The sequence below is a fragment of the Papio anubis genome, chromosome 9 (assembly GCF_008728515.1).
Source record: "Papio anubis isolate 15944 chromosome 9, Panubis1.0, whole genome shotgun sequence".
Classification (NCBI taxonomy): Eukaryota; Metazoa; Chordata; class Mammalia; order Primates; family Cercopithecidae; genus Papio; species Papio anubis.
Genome location: NC_044984.1, coordinates 9,089,740 through 9,108,833, shown reverse-complemented (window position 1 = coordinate 9,108,833; position 19,094 = coordinate 9,089,740). Strand labels below are relative to the sequence as shown.

The 19,094-nt window shown below is 36.0% G+C and overlaps 1 protein-coding gene across 3 annotated transcripts in view; it reads left to right on the top strand.

Annotated features, from left to right (window-relative positions):
* Positions 1-19,094, top strand: part of KLRF2 (killer cell lectin like receptor F2) — a 26,051-nt gene extending 6,957 nt beyond the window's left edge. Inside the window, exons 1-6 of one of the 3 annotated variants that reach the window (XM_003905964.5) lie at positions 2,642-7,256; positions 10,691-10,789; positions 14,416-14,463; positions 15,989-16,137; positions 16,396-16,508; positions 18,708-19,094. In XM_003905964.5, coding sequence (XP_003906013.1) covers positions 7,190-7,256; positions 10,691-10,789; positions 14,416-14,463; positions 15,989-16,137; positions 16,396-16,508; positions 18,708-18,852 — 621 coding nt within the window. In that variant the 5' untranslated portion in view covers positions 2,642-7,189 and the 3' untranslated portion in view covers positions 18,853-19,094. Of the gene's footprint in view, positions 1-2,641; positions 7,257-10,690; positions 10,790-14,415; positions 14,464-15,988; positions 16,159-16,395; positions 16,509-18,707 lie in introns of those variants that run through there. The other 2 variants (XM_009180173.4, XM_009180174.4) reach the window with 2 other exon arrangements.

Sequence of the window (19,094 nt, the reverse complement as noted above, 5' to 3'; positions counted from 1 at the left end):
TCAAGGGTGGATTACTAGTGGGCTAAGGGCAACCATGTACTCAAAAGGTATAAACTATTACCCCAATCTAGTTTGGCCCAAGCCAGTTTTCTGACAGAGGACCCAATAATGGGAGAATTCATCCTTAAAAGGAAGCCTTCTTCAACACCAAGACTAGAGTAAATGGTAAATATTTCTCCAGTCCATACCCAGTGCGACTTATATTAGTATTCTCAAGCTGCCATAATGAAATAACATAGGCTGGGTGGCTTAAACAACAGAAATTTATTTTTCATTATTCTGGAGGCTCAAAACCTAAGATCAAGGTGCTAGCCAGCTTAATGTTCAATAAGGTCTCTCTTCCTGGAGCTGGCTACTGCCTTCTCACTGTATCCTCACATGACATTTTCTCTGTGTATGTGCAGAGACGGTATCTTTCCCTCTTTTTATATGCATACCAGTCTTATGAGATTAAGGCCTTACCCTTATGAACTTATTTAACCTTAGGTTCCTCCTAAAGACACTCTCTTAAAATATAGTCCCACTGGGGGTTAGGTCTTCAGCATATGTGTTTGGATGGGAGCATCAGTTCACAACAGGATTCATGCCCATTTATTTGAATAACTGGGAAAAAATCCAGGACATACATTTCTAGGGTTGCAGAATGCGGGTGTAAGTTGACATTGATTCCCAGGAAAGGATCATGACCCTCCTGTCAGAGTAGAAGCTTATGGAGTCCCAGTAATAGAGTACTTGTTTATGTCTGGTTCACAGCAGGCCCAAGGACTCACCCAGTAGACATTCTTTGGTCTTTGAATACATAATCGGACATCACATACTTAAGAATTGGTACAAAGTTCACACTGATTCCTTGGCCAGCTTGGTATGTACTGTAGTGAGATCAAGGCTCCTGAAACTGCTCTCCTCCCCTCCACTGGACACGATAGTAAACCCAAAATAATTTTGCATGATAGAGTGAATGACAAAGGTTATTGCCACCCATAAATACCTCAAAGATGCAAGGATGCTGGTATCCATTTATCTCTATTTTATTCACCAGTGCAGCTCTGACAAAAACTATATGGATTCTGGATGATGACAATTGATTATTGCAAGCTCAACCAAACAATAATTCCAAGTGTAGCTGCTGATTTAAATGTGGTATACTTGTTAAAGCAAATTACCCCACCCTCAGGTACAGAAAATATGGCCACTAATTTGGCAAAAGAATTATTTTTTATCTCTTTTAACAAATGAGTACCAAAAATGTTCAGTATTTATTTAGGGCTGACATGAGTAAACACTTGCATTCTTACCCCAGGTCTGTTAACTCTCCCACTCTTTATCATAATATAGCGAAGAGACCTGGACTGCTTGGACAGCCTACAAAATTTAACTCTTGTTCACTATGCTAATAACATTGTACAAATTGAACTAGATGAGAAAGAAGGAGCAAGCTCATTGGAAACTCTGGTAAGATGCATACACTTCAGTGAGTTGTGAATACAACAAAGATTGAATGGCCACTGCATCACATCAGAGAGAAAAAAAATTGTTTTTTAAGACGGAGTCTCGCTCTGTCGCCCAGGCTGGAGTGCAGTGGCGCGATCTCGGCTCACTTCAAGCTCTGCCCTCCGGGTTCACGCCATCCTCCTGCCTTAGCCTCCTGAGTAGCTGGGATTACAGGCGCCCGTCAAAATTTTTATATTTTTGGTAGAAATGAGGTTTCACAGTGTTAGCCAGGATGGTCTGGATCTCCTGCCCTCGTGATCTGCCTGCCTCGGCCTCCCAAAGTGCATCAGTGAAACCTTTATGTTTACATGGGTTTGGTGCACGCCGGGGCATCTCTTTAAAAAAGTAGAGGACACAATGTCTGGTAGGCCTCATTGGATACTGAAGGGCCAGTGTTCATATCTGGAAATAGAGTTCTGACATATATATTAGGGGACACAAAAGGCTGCAAGGCTCCCATCATGGCCCAGAGAGAAAACATGGACTCCTCAGTAAATCTGGCTGCAGCGGAAGCATCTCTACCACTGAAGCCATGTAACCTATGGCACACTGTAATACCAAAGGTATCAATGGTGAGAAAAAAATGTGTGGAATTTATGGCCAAGTCGTAACAGGTGAAACATAATTTCTACTGATCCTTTGAGTCCTAGAGCAATACCAGGTCAATTATAGCTAAGCATTTACAGAGCTTTTGTGAAATAGCTCCTGGAATGCTCCTGGACCTTGCAGAAATAGATTACTCGGATGTGAGTCATCAGGCCTCCATATGTTCTGAACTGCCATTAATAAAATGAAACCCAGCCTGGCGTGGTGGCTCATGCCTGTAATCCCAGCACTCTGGGAAGCCAAGGCGCACGGATCACTTGAGATCAGGAGTTCAAGGCCAGCCTGGCCAACATGGTGAAACCCCATCTCTACTAAAAATACAAAGAATAGCCGGGCGTGGTAGCGGGTACATGTAGTCCCAGCTACTCAGGAGGCTGAGGCAGAGAATCACTTGAACCTGGGAGGCAGAGGTTGCAGTGAGCCAGGATCCCACCATGGCACTCCAGCCTGGGTGACAGAGCAAGACTCCATCTCAAGAAGAAAAAAAAAAAGAAAGAAAAGAAAAGAAAAAAAGAAAAAGAAAAGAAAAGAAAAAGAAACCTGTAAGACTCACCAAATATAAAGAGCAAGACTCCATCTCAAGAAAAAAAAAAAGAAAAAGAAAAGAAAAAGAAACCTGTAAGACTCACCAAATATAAGTTCAGGCACTCCCAGCAGCAATTCATTATAAGATGAGATTGGTATATCCAGAATCAGCACAGGCAGATTCTCAGTGAAAAGGCAAGCTGAAGACCCCTATGCCAACCAGAGAGCTTCAGAAATGATAATAATGATACTATCCAGCTGTTTCACTGGCACCTCTCCTCGGCTCATGTCTATGGCTGTTTAAGATATTTCCTAGTACCTGCTGATAAACTAGGAATAAAGTTTAGTTGGTTCTTAGAAAGGTCTGTTTTGGATGTAGATGAAAGCTCTAACTGGACGATGGTTACACTACAGCACCACTAAGTGAGCTTCATCAGACAATAAAAGTAACCCACATTTAAAACATATACGAATTCCTGGGCAGTGGGTAACATGTGTCTCTGTCTCTGCCACTGCAATGAAAGCTCCATGAAGCCATGAACTCAGAGTTGTTTATCTGTTTTACTCGATGATGTATTCTCAGTGGTTAGCACTGTGGCCATAGCATAACATATATTCAAACAGTCTTATAGAATGAATCAATACATGAATGAATATATATGGAGGAATAGTCATAAATATGTTAGTAACAGAAAATGAACAAAGGCACAAATAGTTAACCCATGACAAGGCATGTACAGTCAGTGTATCCAAAGTTGTCTAAACACAATGAAAATCCAAGAAATCTAAAGTGAAACAATGCAACAGCCTATCAGATTAACAATGTGTCTATAATCACTTGAACTCAGGAGTTTAAGGTTACAGTGAGTTATGATCACACCTCTATATCTGGACTGGGTAACAGAACAGACCCTGTCTCAAAAAAAAAAAAAAAAAAAGGAAATGCCCACTTAAGATTAAAATGATAATCTGGTATGAGTGTGAGAAATTCCAAATTTCAGAAGTGTGAAGTTGTAACGTTTCTGGAGAGAACGAAGACTTCCTTTTATTAACTAATTCATACATAAGGATATGAATTTTGTAAAAGACGCACATTTTCTATGTCTATTTTGGATTTGTGGAGCATCACATTTATTGAGTATCTCAACCCTTAAAGATACTCTTTTTTTGTTCATGGGCCAAGGGGAGAGGGCAAAAGGAGACTAAATGCCATGAAGGAATAACATCAGCCTATACGGAGGTTGAGCCAAGATGGTGTCCTTTAAAATGGGAAGTAATGAATTTACTAGGGAAATATGCAGAGGGTTAAACTGACAGAACTTAATTACTAATTATATAGAAAACACTGAATAAATCTATAGTTTGGGAAAAGCATTCAGATACAAATTTTATACATCTTCAAGTTTTGATACTCTAAAATATTTCAGCATTCGATCCCACCAAATCTGTTAGACCCATACTGAGAGAATTAGCCCAGACATAGAAGGTAAAGGAAAGAGAAGTTCCTGAAGCTACTTGATGGCTCTTGGGTAGAACTGAGGAGTCTGGAGCCCTGGATGGGGGTGGGGGAACAGTTTTAAGGTTGCCACCTTTTATATAGTGAGGAGGCTGGCCAGTCGTTGACCACCTTCTCTCTCCTTTCTACAGCCTCCTCTAGACTTTGATTTCCTCTCTTCAAGGTCAGTTTTGTGAACTGATTTTTTGGGAGGATGGGGGGAAGGAGAATGCTTTTGTGAAGGAACCTGGTGACAACCTGCTGTGGCAACTGTTCTCTGTTGACTACAGATGTATTGGCAGATGCTACAGCGGAATCAGGCTTTCTGATATCAATGGCAATAATTTGATTCTAGAGGTCAAGGGGTTGCAGTTGCCACAATAAGCCAAAGGGAATGATTAGTAATCAGAGTTTTCATCCACAGAAATCTGTGACAATGATTAGCTGATTTTGAAGTTTTGGGAAATGAAAAAAGAGAAGAAAAGAAAAGAAAAAAGAAAGGATATTTCACTAAGGAGTTCCTTGATATGCTAAGGAAAATTCCATGTATGTTGGCCAGAAACAGCCCATATTTTCAGAGAGGAGATTTATTGTGTCTCACCCAATCCCCAGACTTCAATGTAGTTAGTAGGCAAAGCTCTTCCCAGACCAGGAACCACTCAACTGGGGAGGAGGTAGGCTGGGTCTCTTGGTGAAGGACATTGTAACGTGGCCACAGGTGTAATTATGAGATTTATTCCCCAACACCTAAACCGGAGGAAACTTCAGCCATTTTCTTGAATGACTATATACTGGGAAAAAGCTGAGAACCTGTGATGGTTTCTGGCTTGTATTTACAAACAGAAATAACAAGTATTTCTTTGTTGCCTTGCCCAGGTGTGTGTCAGCTCTCCTGATCTCTGTTATAAGATGGCCCAGAGGGAACTAAATCATCTTGATAAAGCTCCCAACATGTTATACCTCAGAACTGGTTGCACACAATAGATTCATTTACATTGATGCTATCATGCTAACTGTTCCTGGTGAAAAGTGAGCAGTAAACATACTACATATTTTTATAAGATATATGTTCACCACCGTGAACTTGATCCAACTTGACCACTTTGACCCAATGAACCCTAGATTTAGAAATGCACAGAAGCATTTTATCACAAACATAATTGGGGCATTTTGGAGGCAAGGCCTGAACAATTCCAAAAGAAGCACAGTAAACTGCATGAGCAGATGGCTCAGACTCCAATGGCACATGTTCGCATTCCTTTGCCATCTCCACCTCAACCACGCCTATGGCCCAGGTTGGGGATGGAAAAGAGGGTTCTGTACGATCTTACACTGAAGTAGTTGAAAAAAATAGGTTTATCAGTGGATACGTAAAATACAGCAGCTGGAATAGATGCCACACTACAGTCCCATTCAGGAGAAGACTGTGAAAGACAGAAATGAAGGTAAGTGTTCCCACTGAACAGAAGTTTGGACGATATGTCTGGTTGTGCACCTGACAGGAGGGATAAGCACTCAGAGAAATACATCTAAATTGTCTCATCAGAAACTAATAGGTAAGATAGCTTGTCAGAAACTCAAAAAGAACAAAATAGAAAAACTAACGAGAAGCTAAGAGGTACATATAGAAATCACGCAGAATGGACATGGAGTGTGTAAATATGCATTCCCACGTAAATACTCACAAGTGACGTCCAGTGTTGAGGAGGAGCCTCAATAATCAGGTGAACACAACACGTGCCGTGGGAAACAGCCTCTTTCCCTGGATACTCTGGTGTTTAATGAATGGATTGCTATTGAGTGGCCATGTAGCAGAAACAGAACCATTAGCGTGTGTGTGTGAGTGTGTGTGTGTTAAGTAAAATATATATAAAATAAGGAATGTGATTATGGAAGCTGGTAAGTCAAAATTCTGCAAGTGGGCATGGACAGATTGGGTACCTAGGAAGGCTCAATTCAAGTGCAAAGTCCGCTGTCTGTAGAATCAGAAGGAGCCGGTGTCGCAGATAAAGTCTGAAGGCCATTGCTGGAGAATTCTTTCTCACTCAGGGAAGATAAGTCTTTTTGTTCTATTCAAGGCTCCAACTGACTCAATAAGGTCCCATCACGTTACAGAGGAGGCAAATCTGTCTTACTCAAAGGTCGCTGATTTAAATATGAATCCCGTCTAAAAACACCCTCACAAAAATAAGCAGAGTGATGTTTGATCAAGTATCTGGACTCTCTGTGACTCAGCCAAGTTGACAGAAAATAAACGGCCACACCTACTGAAGGAAAATCTGTCAGGCATTTTCTGAAAAACAAACAAACAAACAAAAAAGTTTAAAAAGTTAAATTCTTTCCAAGTGATTCCTATTGTCACTGACTTGAGACTTGCTGATCTTCTATTTTCCTATTTTGTCCCATCTAACCATTGTTATTTGGACCCTGCTAGTCAAAAATTAGTCAGACCCTAAAGCCCACAGACTAAATGTATGGCTCTGGGCAGAAGCTTTTAGCCTTCTTAAATCTCAATACTTTGATTTATAATAAGAAAAATCTACCTAATGATGCTTTTACGTGACAGTTAAATTAAATTTACTACTTTTTAATCTATGTCCCAAATAGCAAAATGGCTATTTTAACTTTTTTAATTTGAATTTTCAGTTACCTAGACATTTGTTTTGTTTATTTAGAGATTTTTTGTTTTATTTTATTTTTTCTCTTACTTTATTATAAAAGACATGAAGAAAAGAAGTAGGTCTATCTTGTTCTCTATTATGTTTCTAATACACCGTACACAACTGGCAGGAACAAAGTCCATTTGTTGAAAACAGTAGAACACATGAGCTACTTTTACCTTGAAATTCACAGAATTGTAGCCAGATATTAACAAGCTTATATCCATTTTCATTTACCAACACATCCTGTGTGGTTTTAGACATCTGTGTCTGAATAAATTTTGACTATTTTTGGCCTTCCCTTTAGTTTTCTTTTGGTACTTTGTGCCTAAGAGACCTATCCAAGGTTGAGATTAGTTTCCATTTTCTTTGTACTATTTTCTGGATAATAACACATTAAACATTTGAAGAGATGGAGAATGAAGATGGGTATATGATGTTGAATTTCAAGAATCATAAATCAAAGCAGAAATCTAAAGGTAGGAATATTACTCCCCATCACCGCATTTAGTTTAAAATTTCATTATTCTTCTAGCAAGAGAATTATCTTAGAATATTTTTAACATCTTAAAACTGATAATAATAAGGAATATAAAAATGGTCATAAATTGTCTGTTAGATTATTTAGATTCATGAAAGCATCAACAATAAAAAGGCTGCATTTTCAGAGTCATGAGGTAAGAGAAATGCTAATATGACGATGTGTAATCCTGTGTGTTGTAGCATAAGAACATAAGTTTCGAAGAAAAGGCTGAAAAATCATGTTTTTATAGCAACTTCCTCCTACAAAACTTAAAATTTATGGAAACACCAATGTTGGTATGATATCTATGAAAACATGTTTAGTGAAGTTGCCTATTATAGTTGGAAGGTAAGATCTAGTGGTGGTTGTGGGAGTACCAGTGGTCCTGTAGTGTTTTACAGCTTAAAAAGCACATATATGCTTATATATGCTTATACATATATAATATTTTTAATCTTCATAACATCTCTATAGGATTGGTAGAACAATCCACCAGGAATGCGAGAAGAGAGGAAAAAACAAAAAAACGGGAATCCTTGCTCTTTAGGGCTGCTCTGTGGTTGGCTTTATTTGTTTATTCAGGAATTTTGAAAAGAATCATGTTGAAATAGCCAAGACCTAAGTTAAGATGACATAGGCCAGAAATTGAGAATTACCAGTCACAGTGGCAGTTCTGCCATATATATTGAACGTTCTCGTGTACTATCTCATTTTATGTCTAGTGAATGCAAACTTTCCCTTCACCCCCCCCCAAAGTGACACTTTTCTCATTATCTGAAGACTCAGGATCTTTTTTGTGTTTCAATATCATGAAGCAAATGTTTACTTTTTCCATAGTAACTTACTTCCATGCAGCAAAAACTAGTACCCTTGGTGTTAAATTGACTGAGGCAGGCCAGGCATGGCGGCTCATGCCTGTAATCCCAGAATTTTGGGAGGCAGAGGTGGGTGGGTCACCTGAGGTCAGGAATTCGAGACCAGCCTGGCCAACACCATGAAACCCTGTCTCTACTAAAAATACAAAAAAAAATTAGCTGGGTATGTCGGCGTGTGCCTGTAATCCCAACTACTTGGGAGGCTTAGGCAGGAGAATCACTCGAACCCGGGAGGCAGAGGTTGCAGTCAGCTGAGATCATGCCACTGCACTCCAGCCTGAGTGACAGAGCAAGACTCCACACACACACACACAAAAAAATTTAGTTAGACCCTAAAGCCCACAGACTAAATGGATGGCTCTGGGCAGAAACTTTTAGCCTTCTTAAATCTCAATACTTTGATTTATAATAAGAAAAATCTACCTAATGATGCTTTTACGTGACTGTTAAATTAAATTTACTACTTTTTAATCTATAAACTACTTTTTAATATACAAATGTGTACAGATACTTAAAATCTGAGTATTGATACATAAAATATAAGATAATATCCATTTAAATTATGAAAGAAAGAAGGATAGGGCTGGGAAAATAAATTGGGCCAGAAAAATTCCTATAGGCATGTTTGTGCTTGCCATACATTTGCTTCCAAGCTTCCTTGTTATTATTGACCTAAGGGTAGTTATTCAATTCACCTTGTGTATAAGATAAAGTTACACCTATTGCTTAAGATAGATATAAATAATCTTGGTCCTAAATCAGAAAAAGTATTTTCCTGAGTTCTCATGAAGCACATAAAATAATACATTTAGTGTTCTTGCAATAGTAGCACTAGCAGATTTTGCAGGGTAATTTCTTCATATAGCCCCATGTAAGCCAATGGCATCTAGCCAAGCATTGCTAAGCTAGGTCAGCATATTGCACTTCGGGTACTCAGCTCTCTGTTCACCTGGCTTGATATAGTATGTAAATCATGGCTTACATGAAAATATTAATTTTTGATCTATTGTTAGGTTTTTTATAAATCTTATTTGGCAAGAAGTTTAAAGTCTGTCCTCCATGGAGACTTTTTTCCATGTATGGAAAGAGCACTTGTTCTTCATTACCAATTAACTACAGATCCATATACCTGTGATTGGTATTTTCTCATAAAATTACAGAAATGTATTTTGACGATTTTCAGTTAAGTAGAAGTCTTTCCATGTTTGCTTGAACAGCAGAAATATCTACAGGGCAGAAAAAGAAAGAAAATTATTTTGGACTTACTCAGTAATACAGACAATTGAGTGGTAAATTTCAAAAGGTACACTACATATAGTAAATTCTCTAAGTATATACTACAGATCTAATCAGATGCAGTAAATCCATAAAACCTATTGAAGTAAGGCATCCACACGGAAATTTGATTTGAGAAACAGCACTTTTATTATGACGTAGAAGGCAAATTATTTGTGAAATGTATGACCAAGGTGATGAAATTAAATGCTTGTTTATAGATAAAATAATAAAAACTAGCGAATAATTATCAGAGTATCTCAAATTACTTTGCTTTGTCTTTGGCCACTAGCCTGGTAAGTTAGCTAGAATGATTCTAGATTGAGATATTAATTATATGATGTCTGCATGTAAAAGGAACCAGTTATAATTTTGTGAAAAAAGTGTATAAATCCAATTTATTCAAAAGTGCTAATATGTGGAAAAAAGTAGATAAAATTGAAAGAGGATTATAACATACATGTCCCTGTTTAAACTCTCTAGAGATTATTTGTTTATTCCTCTGTAAGGAAACTGTTCTTGCCAACTCTAACGTGATGAAATACTATAGCATAGATGCCATATAAGCATCATGAATTGGAGATCTAATACTACCTAGGGTGAAACTGATTCCTGTCTAAAGAGTCAAACCCAGAAAAATATAATATATTACAGGTATAAGGCGAAATAAAATGTGGCTATTTCCAGTACAGTGACTGGTACATAATAGAATTTTAATAAATATTTCTTTCCCTCTTTTATTTCTTAACAGTGACTCACTAAATTGAGTAAAACACGCAATTGTGCCTGACATAGATATATACATTTTATATATTATTCTTTCTATATAATTTACATGTATAGAAAAATATACATGTTTACATTGTATATATTTATATTTTATATAATAATATGTATAACAAATATTTATATCATATATAATTTATATAAATAGTATATATCATATTTATTTGTATGTATAATATATATGGAATTTAAGACATCATTTTTAGGTCCTCAAAAACACCACCAAATAATTAGCAAATCCATGTCAGTACAATCCAAAACATTTAACAATAGTAGTATCTCCTTGGTTTGGGATTATAGAATTTTTATTTTAAATTTTCATTTAATCATAAATTCTAATGACATCTCTAAAATGAACATGAATTGTCTCTGTAATAAAAATGAAACAAAAATATTTATAAAGTGAATAATCACAAGAATTCTAAAATTCATGAAGTAAAATTCAACATTTCAGATTTCTCCCTATATCCACAATATTATTGTCTTCTGCTCATATTTGGATGCATTGGGATCCTTATTTTCATTATGACAGTGATTGGTGTGAAGTTCTGGCGTGAGTAGTAAATTTTTATTTATTTGAACATTTTCGGAAGATAAATGTTTATACTTCATTCCTCTGAATGCCAAGATAAGCTATACATTGTAGCCCAAAACTGGTATATGTCATATTATAAAATTATGTTAAATTTAAAAAATTAAATGCTCAAATGCAAACTTGGTGTTTATTCTGTATCTTTTCTTATAAAGAACCCCCAATAGAGGTTGACTTTATTATCTTATAATAAAAAAGGAATGTATTTTTACTAAAGAGTATGTGCTCATTGGTATCACTTTGTGAGATCATTATTTAAGTATATATATATTTTTAAGATTCCTCTGAAAACCATTTTAGACCTCCAGACTTTTTTCTTCCTGAAGTGGTATATGTGTATACTGTAGCTACTCTATTTGAACCAAAGAAATTCATAGTTTCTTTGATTTTTCTGTCTTGCTTTTAAGGCTGTGAGCTAAAATGAGTAGTGTTTTACATATAACATGACAGGAAATAGATTTTGGGGGCTTTTGAGATGAGATTTCTAAAAATAGGTGAGTCCTAAAGCAACTTCTGTAGCGTAGAAGATCCTTCACTTCTTAATAAAGAATCTATTTTTGTATTGGGCAATTGGGCGATTTTGTGTTTTTCCCAATACAATAAGGGAAAATGTCAGACTTTTCTCAGACCAAATAGATATTCTACTTAATGTATTTTTTTCTCTAAATATCAATCATATACCTCAAATGTGTTCAGTGCTATACTGAAATCAATTACTAATCACCCGAAAAAGTCCACTTATCTAACATTCAATGTTAAACGACTATTTTTAGTTATTATGAATCTATCTAAGTACGTATTGCCTTCTGTTAACCAGTAATTCTAAGAAGTTGAATCCACTGTAGTAATTACTACGGCTTTAAAAATGTTCCTAAAATTCGGGAGTAGATAATTTCTTGTTAGACACTGAGTATGATTTTTACAGGCCAGTCTGCTCTCTTGTAAATCAGTTTTCTCTTCAATAAAATATAAATGGTAAAATGACATAAATGATGCAATAATTATTCTTTTAAAGAAAAATGCTATTGAGAAGAAATCAATAAAATTTGATATGTTGATGAATTACTAGTAGGAAAAATATTTTTTTCTAGCCATATTTTTATTCTAATAAATTAATAACAATTACAATATGTGTGTTACTATAAAATTTGTCCTTGGATTTTGCCCAGTTTAAAATATTCTTCATGGCTTCCAGTCAAAATGGAGTATTGACCATAAATATTTATATCTCCTCTCTTCCAAGAATCTATCCGTAGAACAAGAAAAGATAACAAAATAGAGTATTTTAATCAAAGCACATAGAATGGAAAGGGGAGAAAATTTAAAAACAAATGAAAAGTGGATAGTATAATGCTATTGGATAAATCACTAAGGAGAAACTTAGTTCAAAGAAAGTGTAAAAGACAGCTTCTATGTAGATGAAAGCTGTTCATCACGGCTAAGCTAAGGCAGGGCTCCACTTCAGAGAGGAGAGTCAGAGGGTAAATGGAGGTCTAAAACAAGGTAATTCTTTAGTACATACAATGCTTATTACCCATTAAATTAAAAATAAAATAACTTTTGAAAGCCAAAAAAATGAAGCAAAGTAACTAAGTGGAAGACTTTCTAAGCCAGGCTCTTTTCGATTGGTGTCTTGTCAATCTGTCGGTCTATTTACACAGTGGATTTTGCCCCTATAGCATGCAAAAAAAAAAGAACTCTCTAAAACAGTGAGATATATAGATAGAGCTAGGTAGTGTTCCTGATTTATGGACTGGTGGCCTGTGCAATAAGGTGTATACCCCCTTGTTTTGGTTTTGGAGTGAGAGAGGGGAGTAATGTATAGGTCTACCACATAGCTTGCTGTTTCTTGTGCCCTGTCTTCTGAAAAGTCATGATAGCTAACCAAATATCCCAGAGCATAAAGAAAAATGTCAGAAAAAAATAAATAAATATAAGAGGATATCTGAGACAAAAAAAAAAATCAAAAAATACCTGTTTATCCAGGAAGGTCAATAGCTCTTTTAACAAGCTTCCAGAAGAAGAAAATAGGTGAAAAAAAGTACATATAAAATGATGAAAAAATAATATAAACCATTTTTCAAGAGTAAAAGCAAAACCAAAAAGTATGAGTTTTCAGCTTACAAGAACCCACTAAGTTCAGAACAGAATACAAAAATAGATAATACATAGAAAGAGATGATAGATTAGATAGATAGATAATTTCAGAACACCATGAGTAAAAATATAATCCTAAAGGGTTTATATAAATAGTTTTCCCCCCAAAGCAAATTAGCATCAGATTTTTAAATGCACCTAAAAAGACTCTACTGGAGCAATGCCTTCAAAGGTACGAGCAATCTTGATTTTAACTTAAATTTAAAACAAGAGTAATCAAGTAAATATTTTTTCCATTCATTCTTTTGGAACAACAACAGCAAAAAAGAATGTGGGAGGTGGGTGGCTATCTTAAGATAGAATCAAGCTAGCCCCAGAATATAATTAAAAGACTTTTCAAATTAACAACTGTTCTGTTTTCCTAGCTAGCAATTAATTCTGTCTACATGAAAACACACTCTAAACGATGCAACTAGGAAGCTGAAGGAACTTGATGATATGGTCAAAAGATTTTTTTTTTTTGGTCTGCAACAAAGGAAAGTAAGATCAAGACTAGGTGTTGGAGCTCATGCCTGTAATCCCAGCACTTTCGGAGGCGAGGCAGGCAGAGCGCTTGAGCCCAGGAGTTCCACAGACCAGTTTGGGCAACATAGCAAAACCCCGTCCCTAATAAAAAAATGTACAAAAATTAGCTGGGTGTGGAGGTGGGCACCTGTACTCTCAGCTACTTGGGAAACTGAGGCAAGAGGGTGGCTTGAGCTCAGGAGCCAGATGTTGCAGTGAGCCGTGATGGCCCACTGCACTTCAACTCAGGTGACAAAGCCAGATTCTGTATATATATAAAATTTAAAAAAAGTTAAGAAAAGTAATAAAAATAAAAAAAAGAAAAAAGAACATCAATTAAAAAGTCCAGTGAAAAAAATAAAATAATATACAAAAATGTAACATCATATATGAAGTCTAAGATTGTACATAATATTTAGAATTGTAGGCCGAACGCAGTGGCTCACGCCTGTAATCCCAGCACTTTGGGAGGCCAAGGCGGGCGGATCACGAGGTCAGGAGATTGAGACCATCCTGGCTAATATGGTGAAACCCTGTCTGTACTAAAAATACAAAAAATTAGCTGGACGTGGTGGCCTGTAGTCCTAGCTACTTGGGAGGCTGAGGCAGGAGAATGGCGTGAACCTGAGAGGCAGAGCTTGCAGTGAGTCGAGACTGCACGAGACACTGTCTCAAAATAAATAAATAAATAATAATAAAAAATAATAAAAATAAAAAAATAGAGTTGTGATTTGCACTTAAACGAGTAAAAGCAGATATGGTGAAACGTAGTTAAATCTGGGGAAGAAGAGGAGTGGATGCATAGGAGAAGAGAAACACAATTTTTATTAGTATGCCTGTATTTACTGCTGGTACTTTTTCTCATGTACCCAGATTGCTATTAATTTTTTAATGTTTCTCATATCTTTTCTTTGCACTGAGTACAGATAAAAAAATGGATTTCTCCCAGAATGTAAATATCAGCAGTCTATCAGGTAATGCTCTTTTTGTTTGTTGTGTGCTACTCTTAGGGGTAAATTTAGTTTTGACTTCTCTCTTCCCGCATTCACCCATGTTACACAGTAAGCCAACAGCGCTGGTGGAGAAAGGTATGAGATTGAAAAGGACATCCTCTTCCTCAGTGCCACTGCTGCATATCAAATGGTTGAAAGGAAGGACGGTTGTAGTGATTTCTAGGAGGAAAAAAATAGGGTTTTAGTGAGTCAACAACAGGATGATAGTGGATTTCCTGCCATACCTAACTTGCCAAGTATTTACTGAGCGTCCACTGATAGGTGTAACATGTAATGGCTGTAGGCTGTAGTGGGAAGAGTGTGGGTTTGGGATAGACCTGTGTTTGAATCAAGAGATTTCAGCCAACTGTTCACATGAATTTAGGCAAATTAAACATAATTTTTTTAACTTTCAAATGAGGATATTATAATACCTATATCATAGAATATTTCATGTAGATTAATCAAACATAGGTCTATCCCAAGCCCACACTAGGATTATATTAGATAGCAAGATGACAGCATGTATTAATGAGTTAAGAATATATATGATGTTTCATACATCTAAATTTAGGTCCTAATAAACTTTTTCAAGTTATACTTGCTCAGGTTACTTTTTTAATCTTAGCTGGACATATAGTTTAATTTCTAAAAATAATTTTTAAATAAAATTTTAGGGTCATAGTTGACAGACTAAAATATTAACAGTGAAAATATGACATGCTTTAACTTAGAAATATTTAATCCAACCAGTCAACATTCAACAATAAGCATTTATTACATACAAAGTACTAAATGATAAGACAGTCAAAGATGAATATGACAGTCCCACCTCACAAACCTTCCAATTAGGTGGAAGATACGGAGATGTTTACAAATGACCAGGACATAAACGATTTGTCCTTTGCTTTAGCAAAGGTATCAATTACGATACCTATGTGTTGAGTCTTATAGATAGCAGAAATTGACTGGTTCAAGGCTTCCTTTCTGAGGTGGACATACAATTGTACATTAAGGAAAAAGCAGGTAAAGAAGGAAGAGGAGGCTATTCAAGACTAAGGTAACAGTATGAATGACAAGCACAGGAGAATAAGTACCCAATGCATCAGTAACAGTAAGTAATCTCACAGACATGAAGTGCAGGATGTAAAGACAATATTGAAATGTCAAAGGAATTAGAACCAGATAGTGGAGGAAATTAAATAATAAGCTTTTACTTTTTCAGTTTATAATTAACTGTCAAAAATGTTATAATTTGCTTCCTTTGATTATGGGGATTGGAATTCACAAGCTTTGTTCTCCCCTACTCCATCATCCAAAACCCTGCCCAACTCCTGGAAATATACAGGTCAGCAAGTTATTCTCATTTTACATAACTGCTTTTTAATGACAAAAAATGAGCTGGAAAAATCTATTTTCCAAATAGTCCCATTTGATAATATTTATATCTTACATCTTCCCTGTTGGCTGTAAAGTTTAATTAACTTTCCCCTATATTTTCCTTTAGGACACAATTATTTGTGCCCAAATGACTGGCTGTTGAACCAAGGGAAGTGTTACTGGTTTTCAACTTCTTTTAAAACGTGGAAAGAGAGTCAACGTGATTGTACAGAGCTACAGGCACATTTACTGGTGATTCAAAATTTGGATGAGCTGGTGAGAAATCAAAAACAGGATGTAAGCACACAAGGAAAAATGGCTAGGTGCAAGTTCACTGCCTAAGAAGCATGGGAGGTTTATTGTCCTTGCTTTTGAACATGTGTTAGCCATAATGCAGTTACTATTGTTCATGAAAACATGCTAATGTATATGAAAAAATATATTTTATTAATGCCGGCACAGAGACTTACACTATAGAAGGCATCAAAATTTGTTTAAACAAATGAATGAATAAATATACTATTTCCTCTGCAGGAGTTCATACAGAACAGTTTAAAACCTGGACATTTTGGTTGGATTGGACTATATGTTACATTCCGAGGAAACCTATGGATGTGGATAGATGAACACTTTTTAGTTCCAGAATTGTGAGTAGTTATTTGTAAGAGAGGGGTGATAATGTTTATTTATAGAATTATTTTTATATTAAGCTTCCTCACTTTCTATTCTTTTTTTTCCTTCTTTCTCTGTTTTCCCTTATCTTTAATTTTTTTCTCCTTTTTCCTTTCTAGCTCTCTCTTTTCTTTCTTTCCTTCCTCCCCTTCCCTTTTTTTTCTTTGCTTCCTCTCTTCTTTAACATTCACTAATTTTGAAAAATGGGATGGAAAGTATTCATTTTGTCACCTGGCATTTTAATTGTCCAAAATTCATAATAATTTTTAAATTTCTAATCTGATTTAAATCTCATTTGAAAATAATTTTATGCAAATACTTTTCATGTAGTAAAAGCAAAGACAAAATTCACCTATAAATAAAAGCTGGAATATGTAGAAAGGTCTGGAATTGAAATCAGAAAACATGATTCTAAAAATTTTGCCCTTCAGAAATTCAACTAAACTTGTTGATATCTGTTTCCCTCCATTCCTCCCTCCCTCCCTCTCTTTCTCTCTCCATTCCTTTTCTTCCTTTCCTTCCTTCCTTCCTTTCTCTCTTTTTCCCTTTCTCCCTTTTTCTTTCTTTCTTTCTTTCTTTCTTTCTTTCTTTCTTTCTTTCTTTCTTTCTTTCTTTCTTTCTTTCTTTCTTTCTTTCTTTCTTTCTCTCTCTCTCTCTCTCTCTTTCTCTCTCGCTCTCTCTCTCTTTCTTTCTTTCTTTCTTTTCTTCAGCAGAGCCTTGCTCTGTGGCTCAGGCTGGAGTGCAGTGGCAGGATCATGGCTCACTGCAGATTCACCTTCCAGGCTCAAGCAGCTCTCCCACTTCAGCCTCAGACTAGCTAGGACTACAGGTGTCTGGTTTTCTGTATGCTTTGTAGAGACAGAGTTTTGCCATGTTGCCCAGGCTTGTCTCCAACTTCTGAACTCAAACTATCACCCACCTCAGCCTCCCAAAGTGCTGAGATTACAGGTGTGAGCCACCACTCCCAGCCTGATACCTGCTTCTTTATCTCTATAAAAAGATTCATGATACTTTCTTCACATTGTTCTTATGTGAACAACATGAGGTATTGCATGTAAGAGTGCTTTAAAATTCTGAAGTTCACATTTGATATTTTCTTCTGTGCTTTCAGTTACTAGTCATACTACCAAAACACTTGAGATGTGGTTAAGTTTGGAGCAAAGACCATGGAGTGATAGTTCATTTCAGTTTAGATATTTATCTACACCTGGATACATCTATTCTACATTTATTATCATCCTTCATGAACATAAAACTAAAGGATGAAGTAGTGTCCATTTCCTGGACCTGCTTTTAATGCAATCTTTGAAAAAAAAAAGTAAGCTTTCTTACTAATTTTTATTATAATTATTTTTTACTTTTTTGGAAACCAGCATTACTATAAAGGTAAAATATCTCTTTTAAAAGCTTTTATCTTATCATTTAAGGAAAATGACACACATGCAGGTGGTTATAACAGTGTTCAGTCTGTATTTTCTTAAATAATCATTAGTAACTAGAAAGAATAGTTTATGAAATAGCTCTCTTCAAAGGCATTCCATTTATACATTGTGCATCATCCTAACCTTATACTGTGGAAGTTATATGAGGAATTTAAGAGTCATTTAATAGTTTTTACTTTGACTTAAACAAAATCCTGGGCAACTGCCTCCCAACTCACATTGTTATAGCATACCTATCACTGTGTAATTTCTATTAAAAACTTTCATTTTGGCATCTACTTACCTTATAAAAAATTATTTATGCTGCTGTGTGGAAAATTAATAGATGGGAAACAAAATTGAAATTATGGAGGTCAGTTTAAAGGCTATGGGTAGAGATAAGGGAGAGATAATGGTAGCTTGAGTCTAAATTGAGAAGCTGGGACAAGTGAATGGATAGAAGAGATAATCTGAAAATAGAATACTCAGGTCTTGCAGGTGTATATAATGAGAGGTTTGAGAGGTAAGGAAGAAGCTGGGATGTCTTCTAGTCTAGCTTGAGCTTGCATGGTGTTGTTACTAAGATAGGAAAGAGGAGAAGAGGCTGCATTAGCAATGAAAATTCCATTCTAGAACCTCTGCAAAACTTTGGCTGCTGAAGACTTACCTATAAAAGTTTGGCTGGCTAAAACTTTAAGAGATACTACCATCATTTTAAGATAGATGCTCAAAAATCTGTCCTTTATCTCTCAGGTTTTCGGTGATTGGACCAACTGATGACAGGAGCTGTGCCGTTATCACAGGGAAGTGGGTGTATTCTGAAGACTGTAGTTCCACATTTAAGGGAATTTGCCAGAGAGATGCGATCTTGACGCGCAATAGAACCAGTGTTGTGTAAATGTACAACAAAATGTAGAAATACTTTGCACGTTAAAGCAGAGCCAGATTTTAAAGACTTGGGTTTTTTAGGTAAAGTTTCTAACAGCAAGTTTCTGCTAACAGACATCATCTAAATAGGAGAAAAGTATTTTATCCTAAATTGATCACAAAGACAACTTCTGAACAGAACTTTCACTCCGTACTTGGATTTCCGGTTTGTCTTTTCCATGGCATTGACAATAAAAGCTAAATAAAAACTTA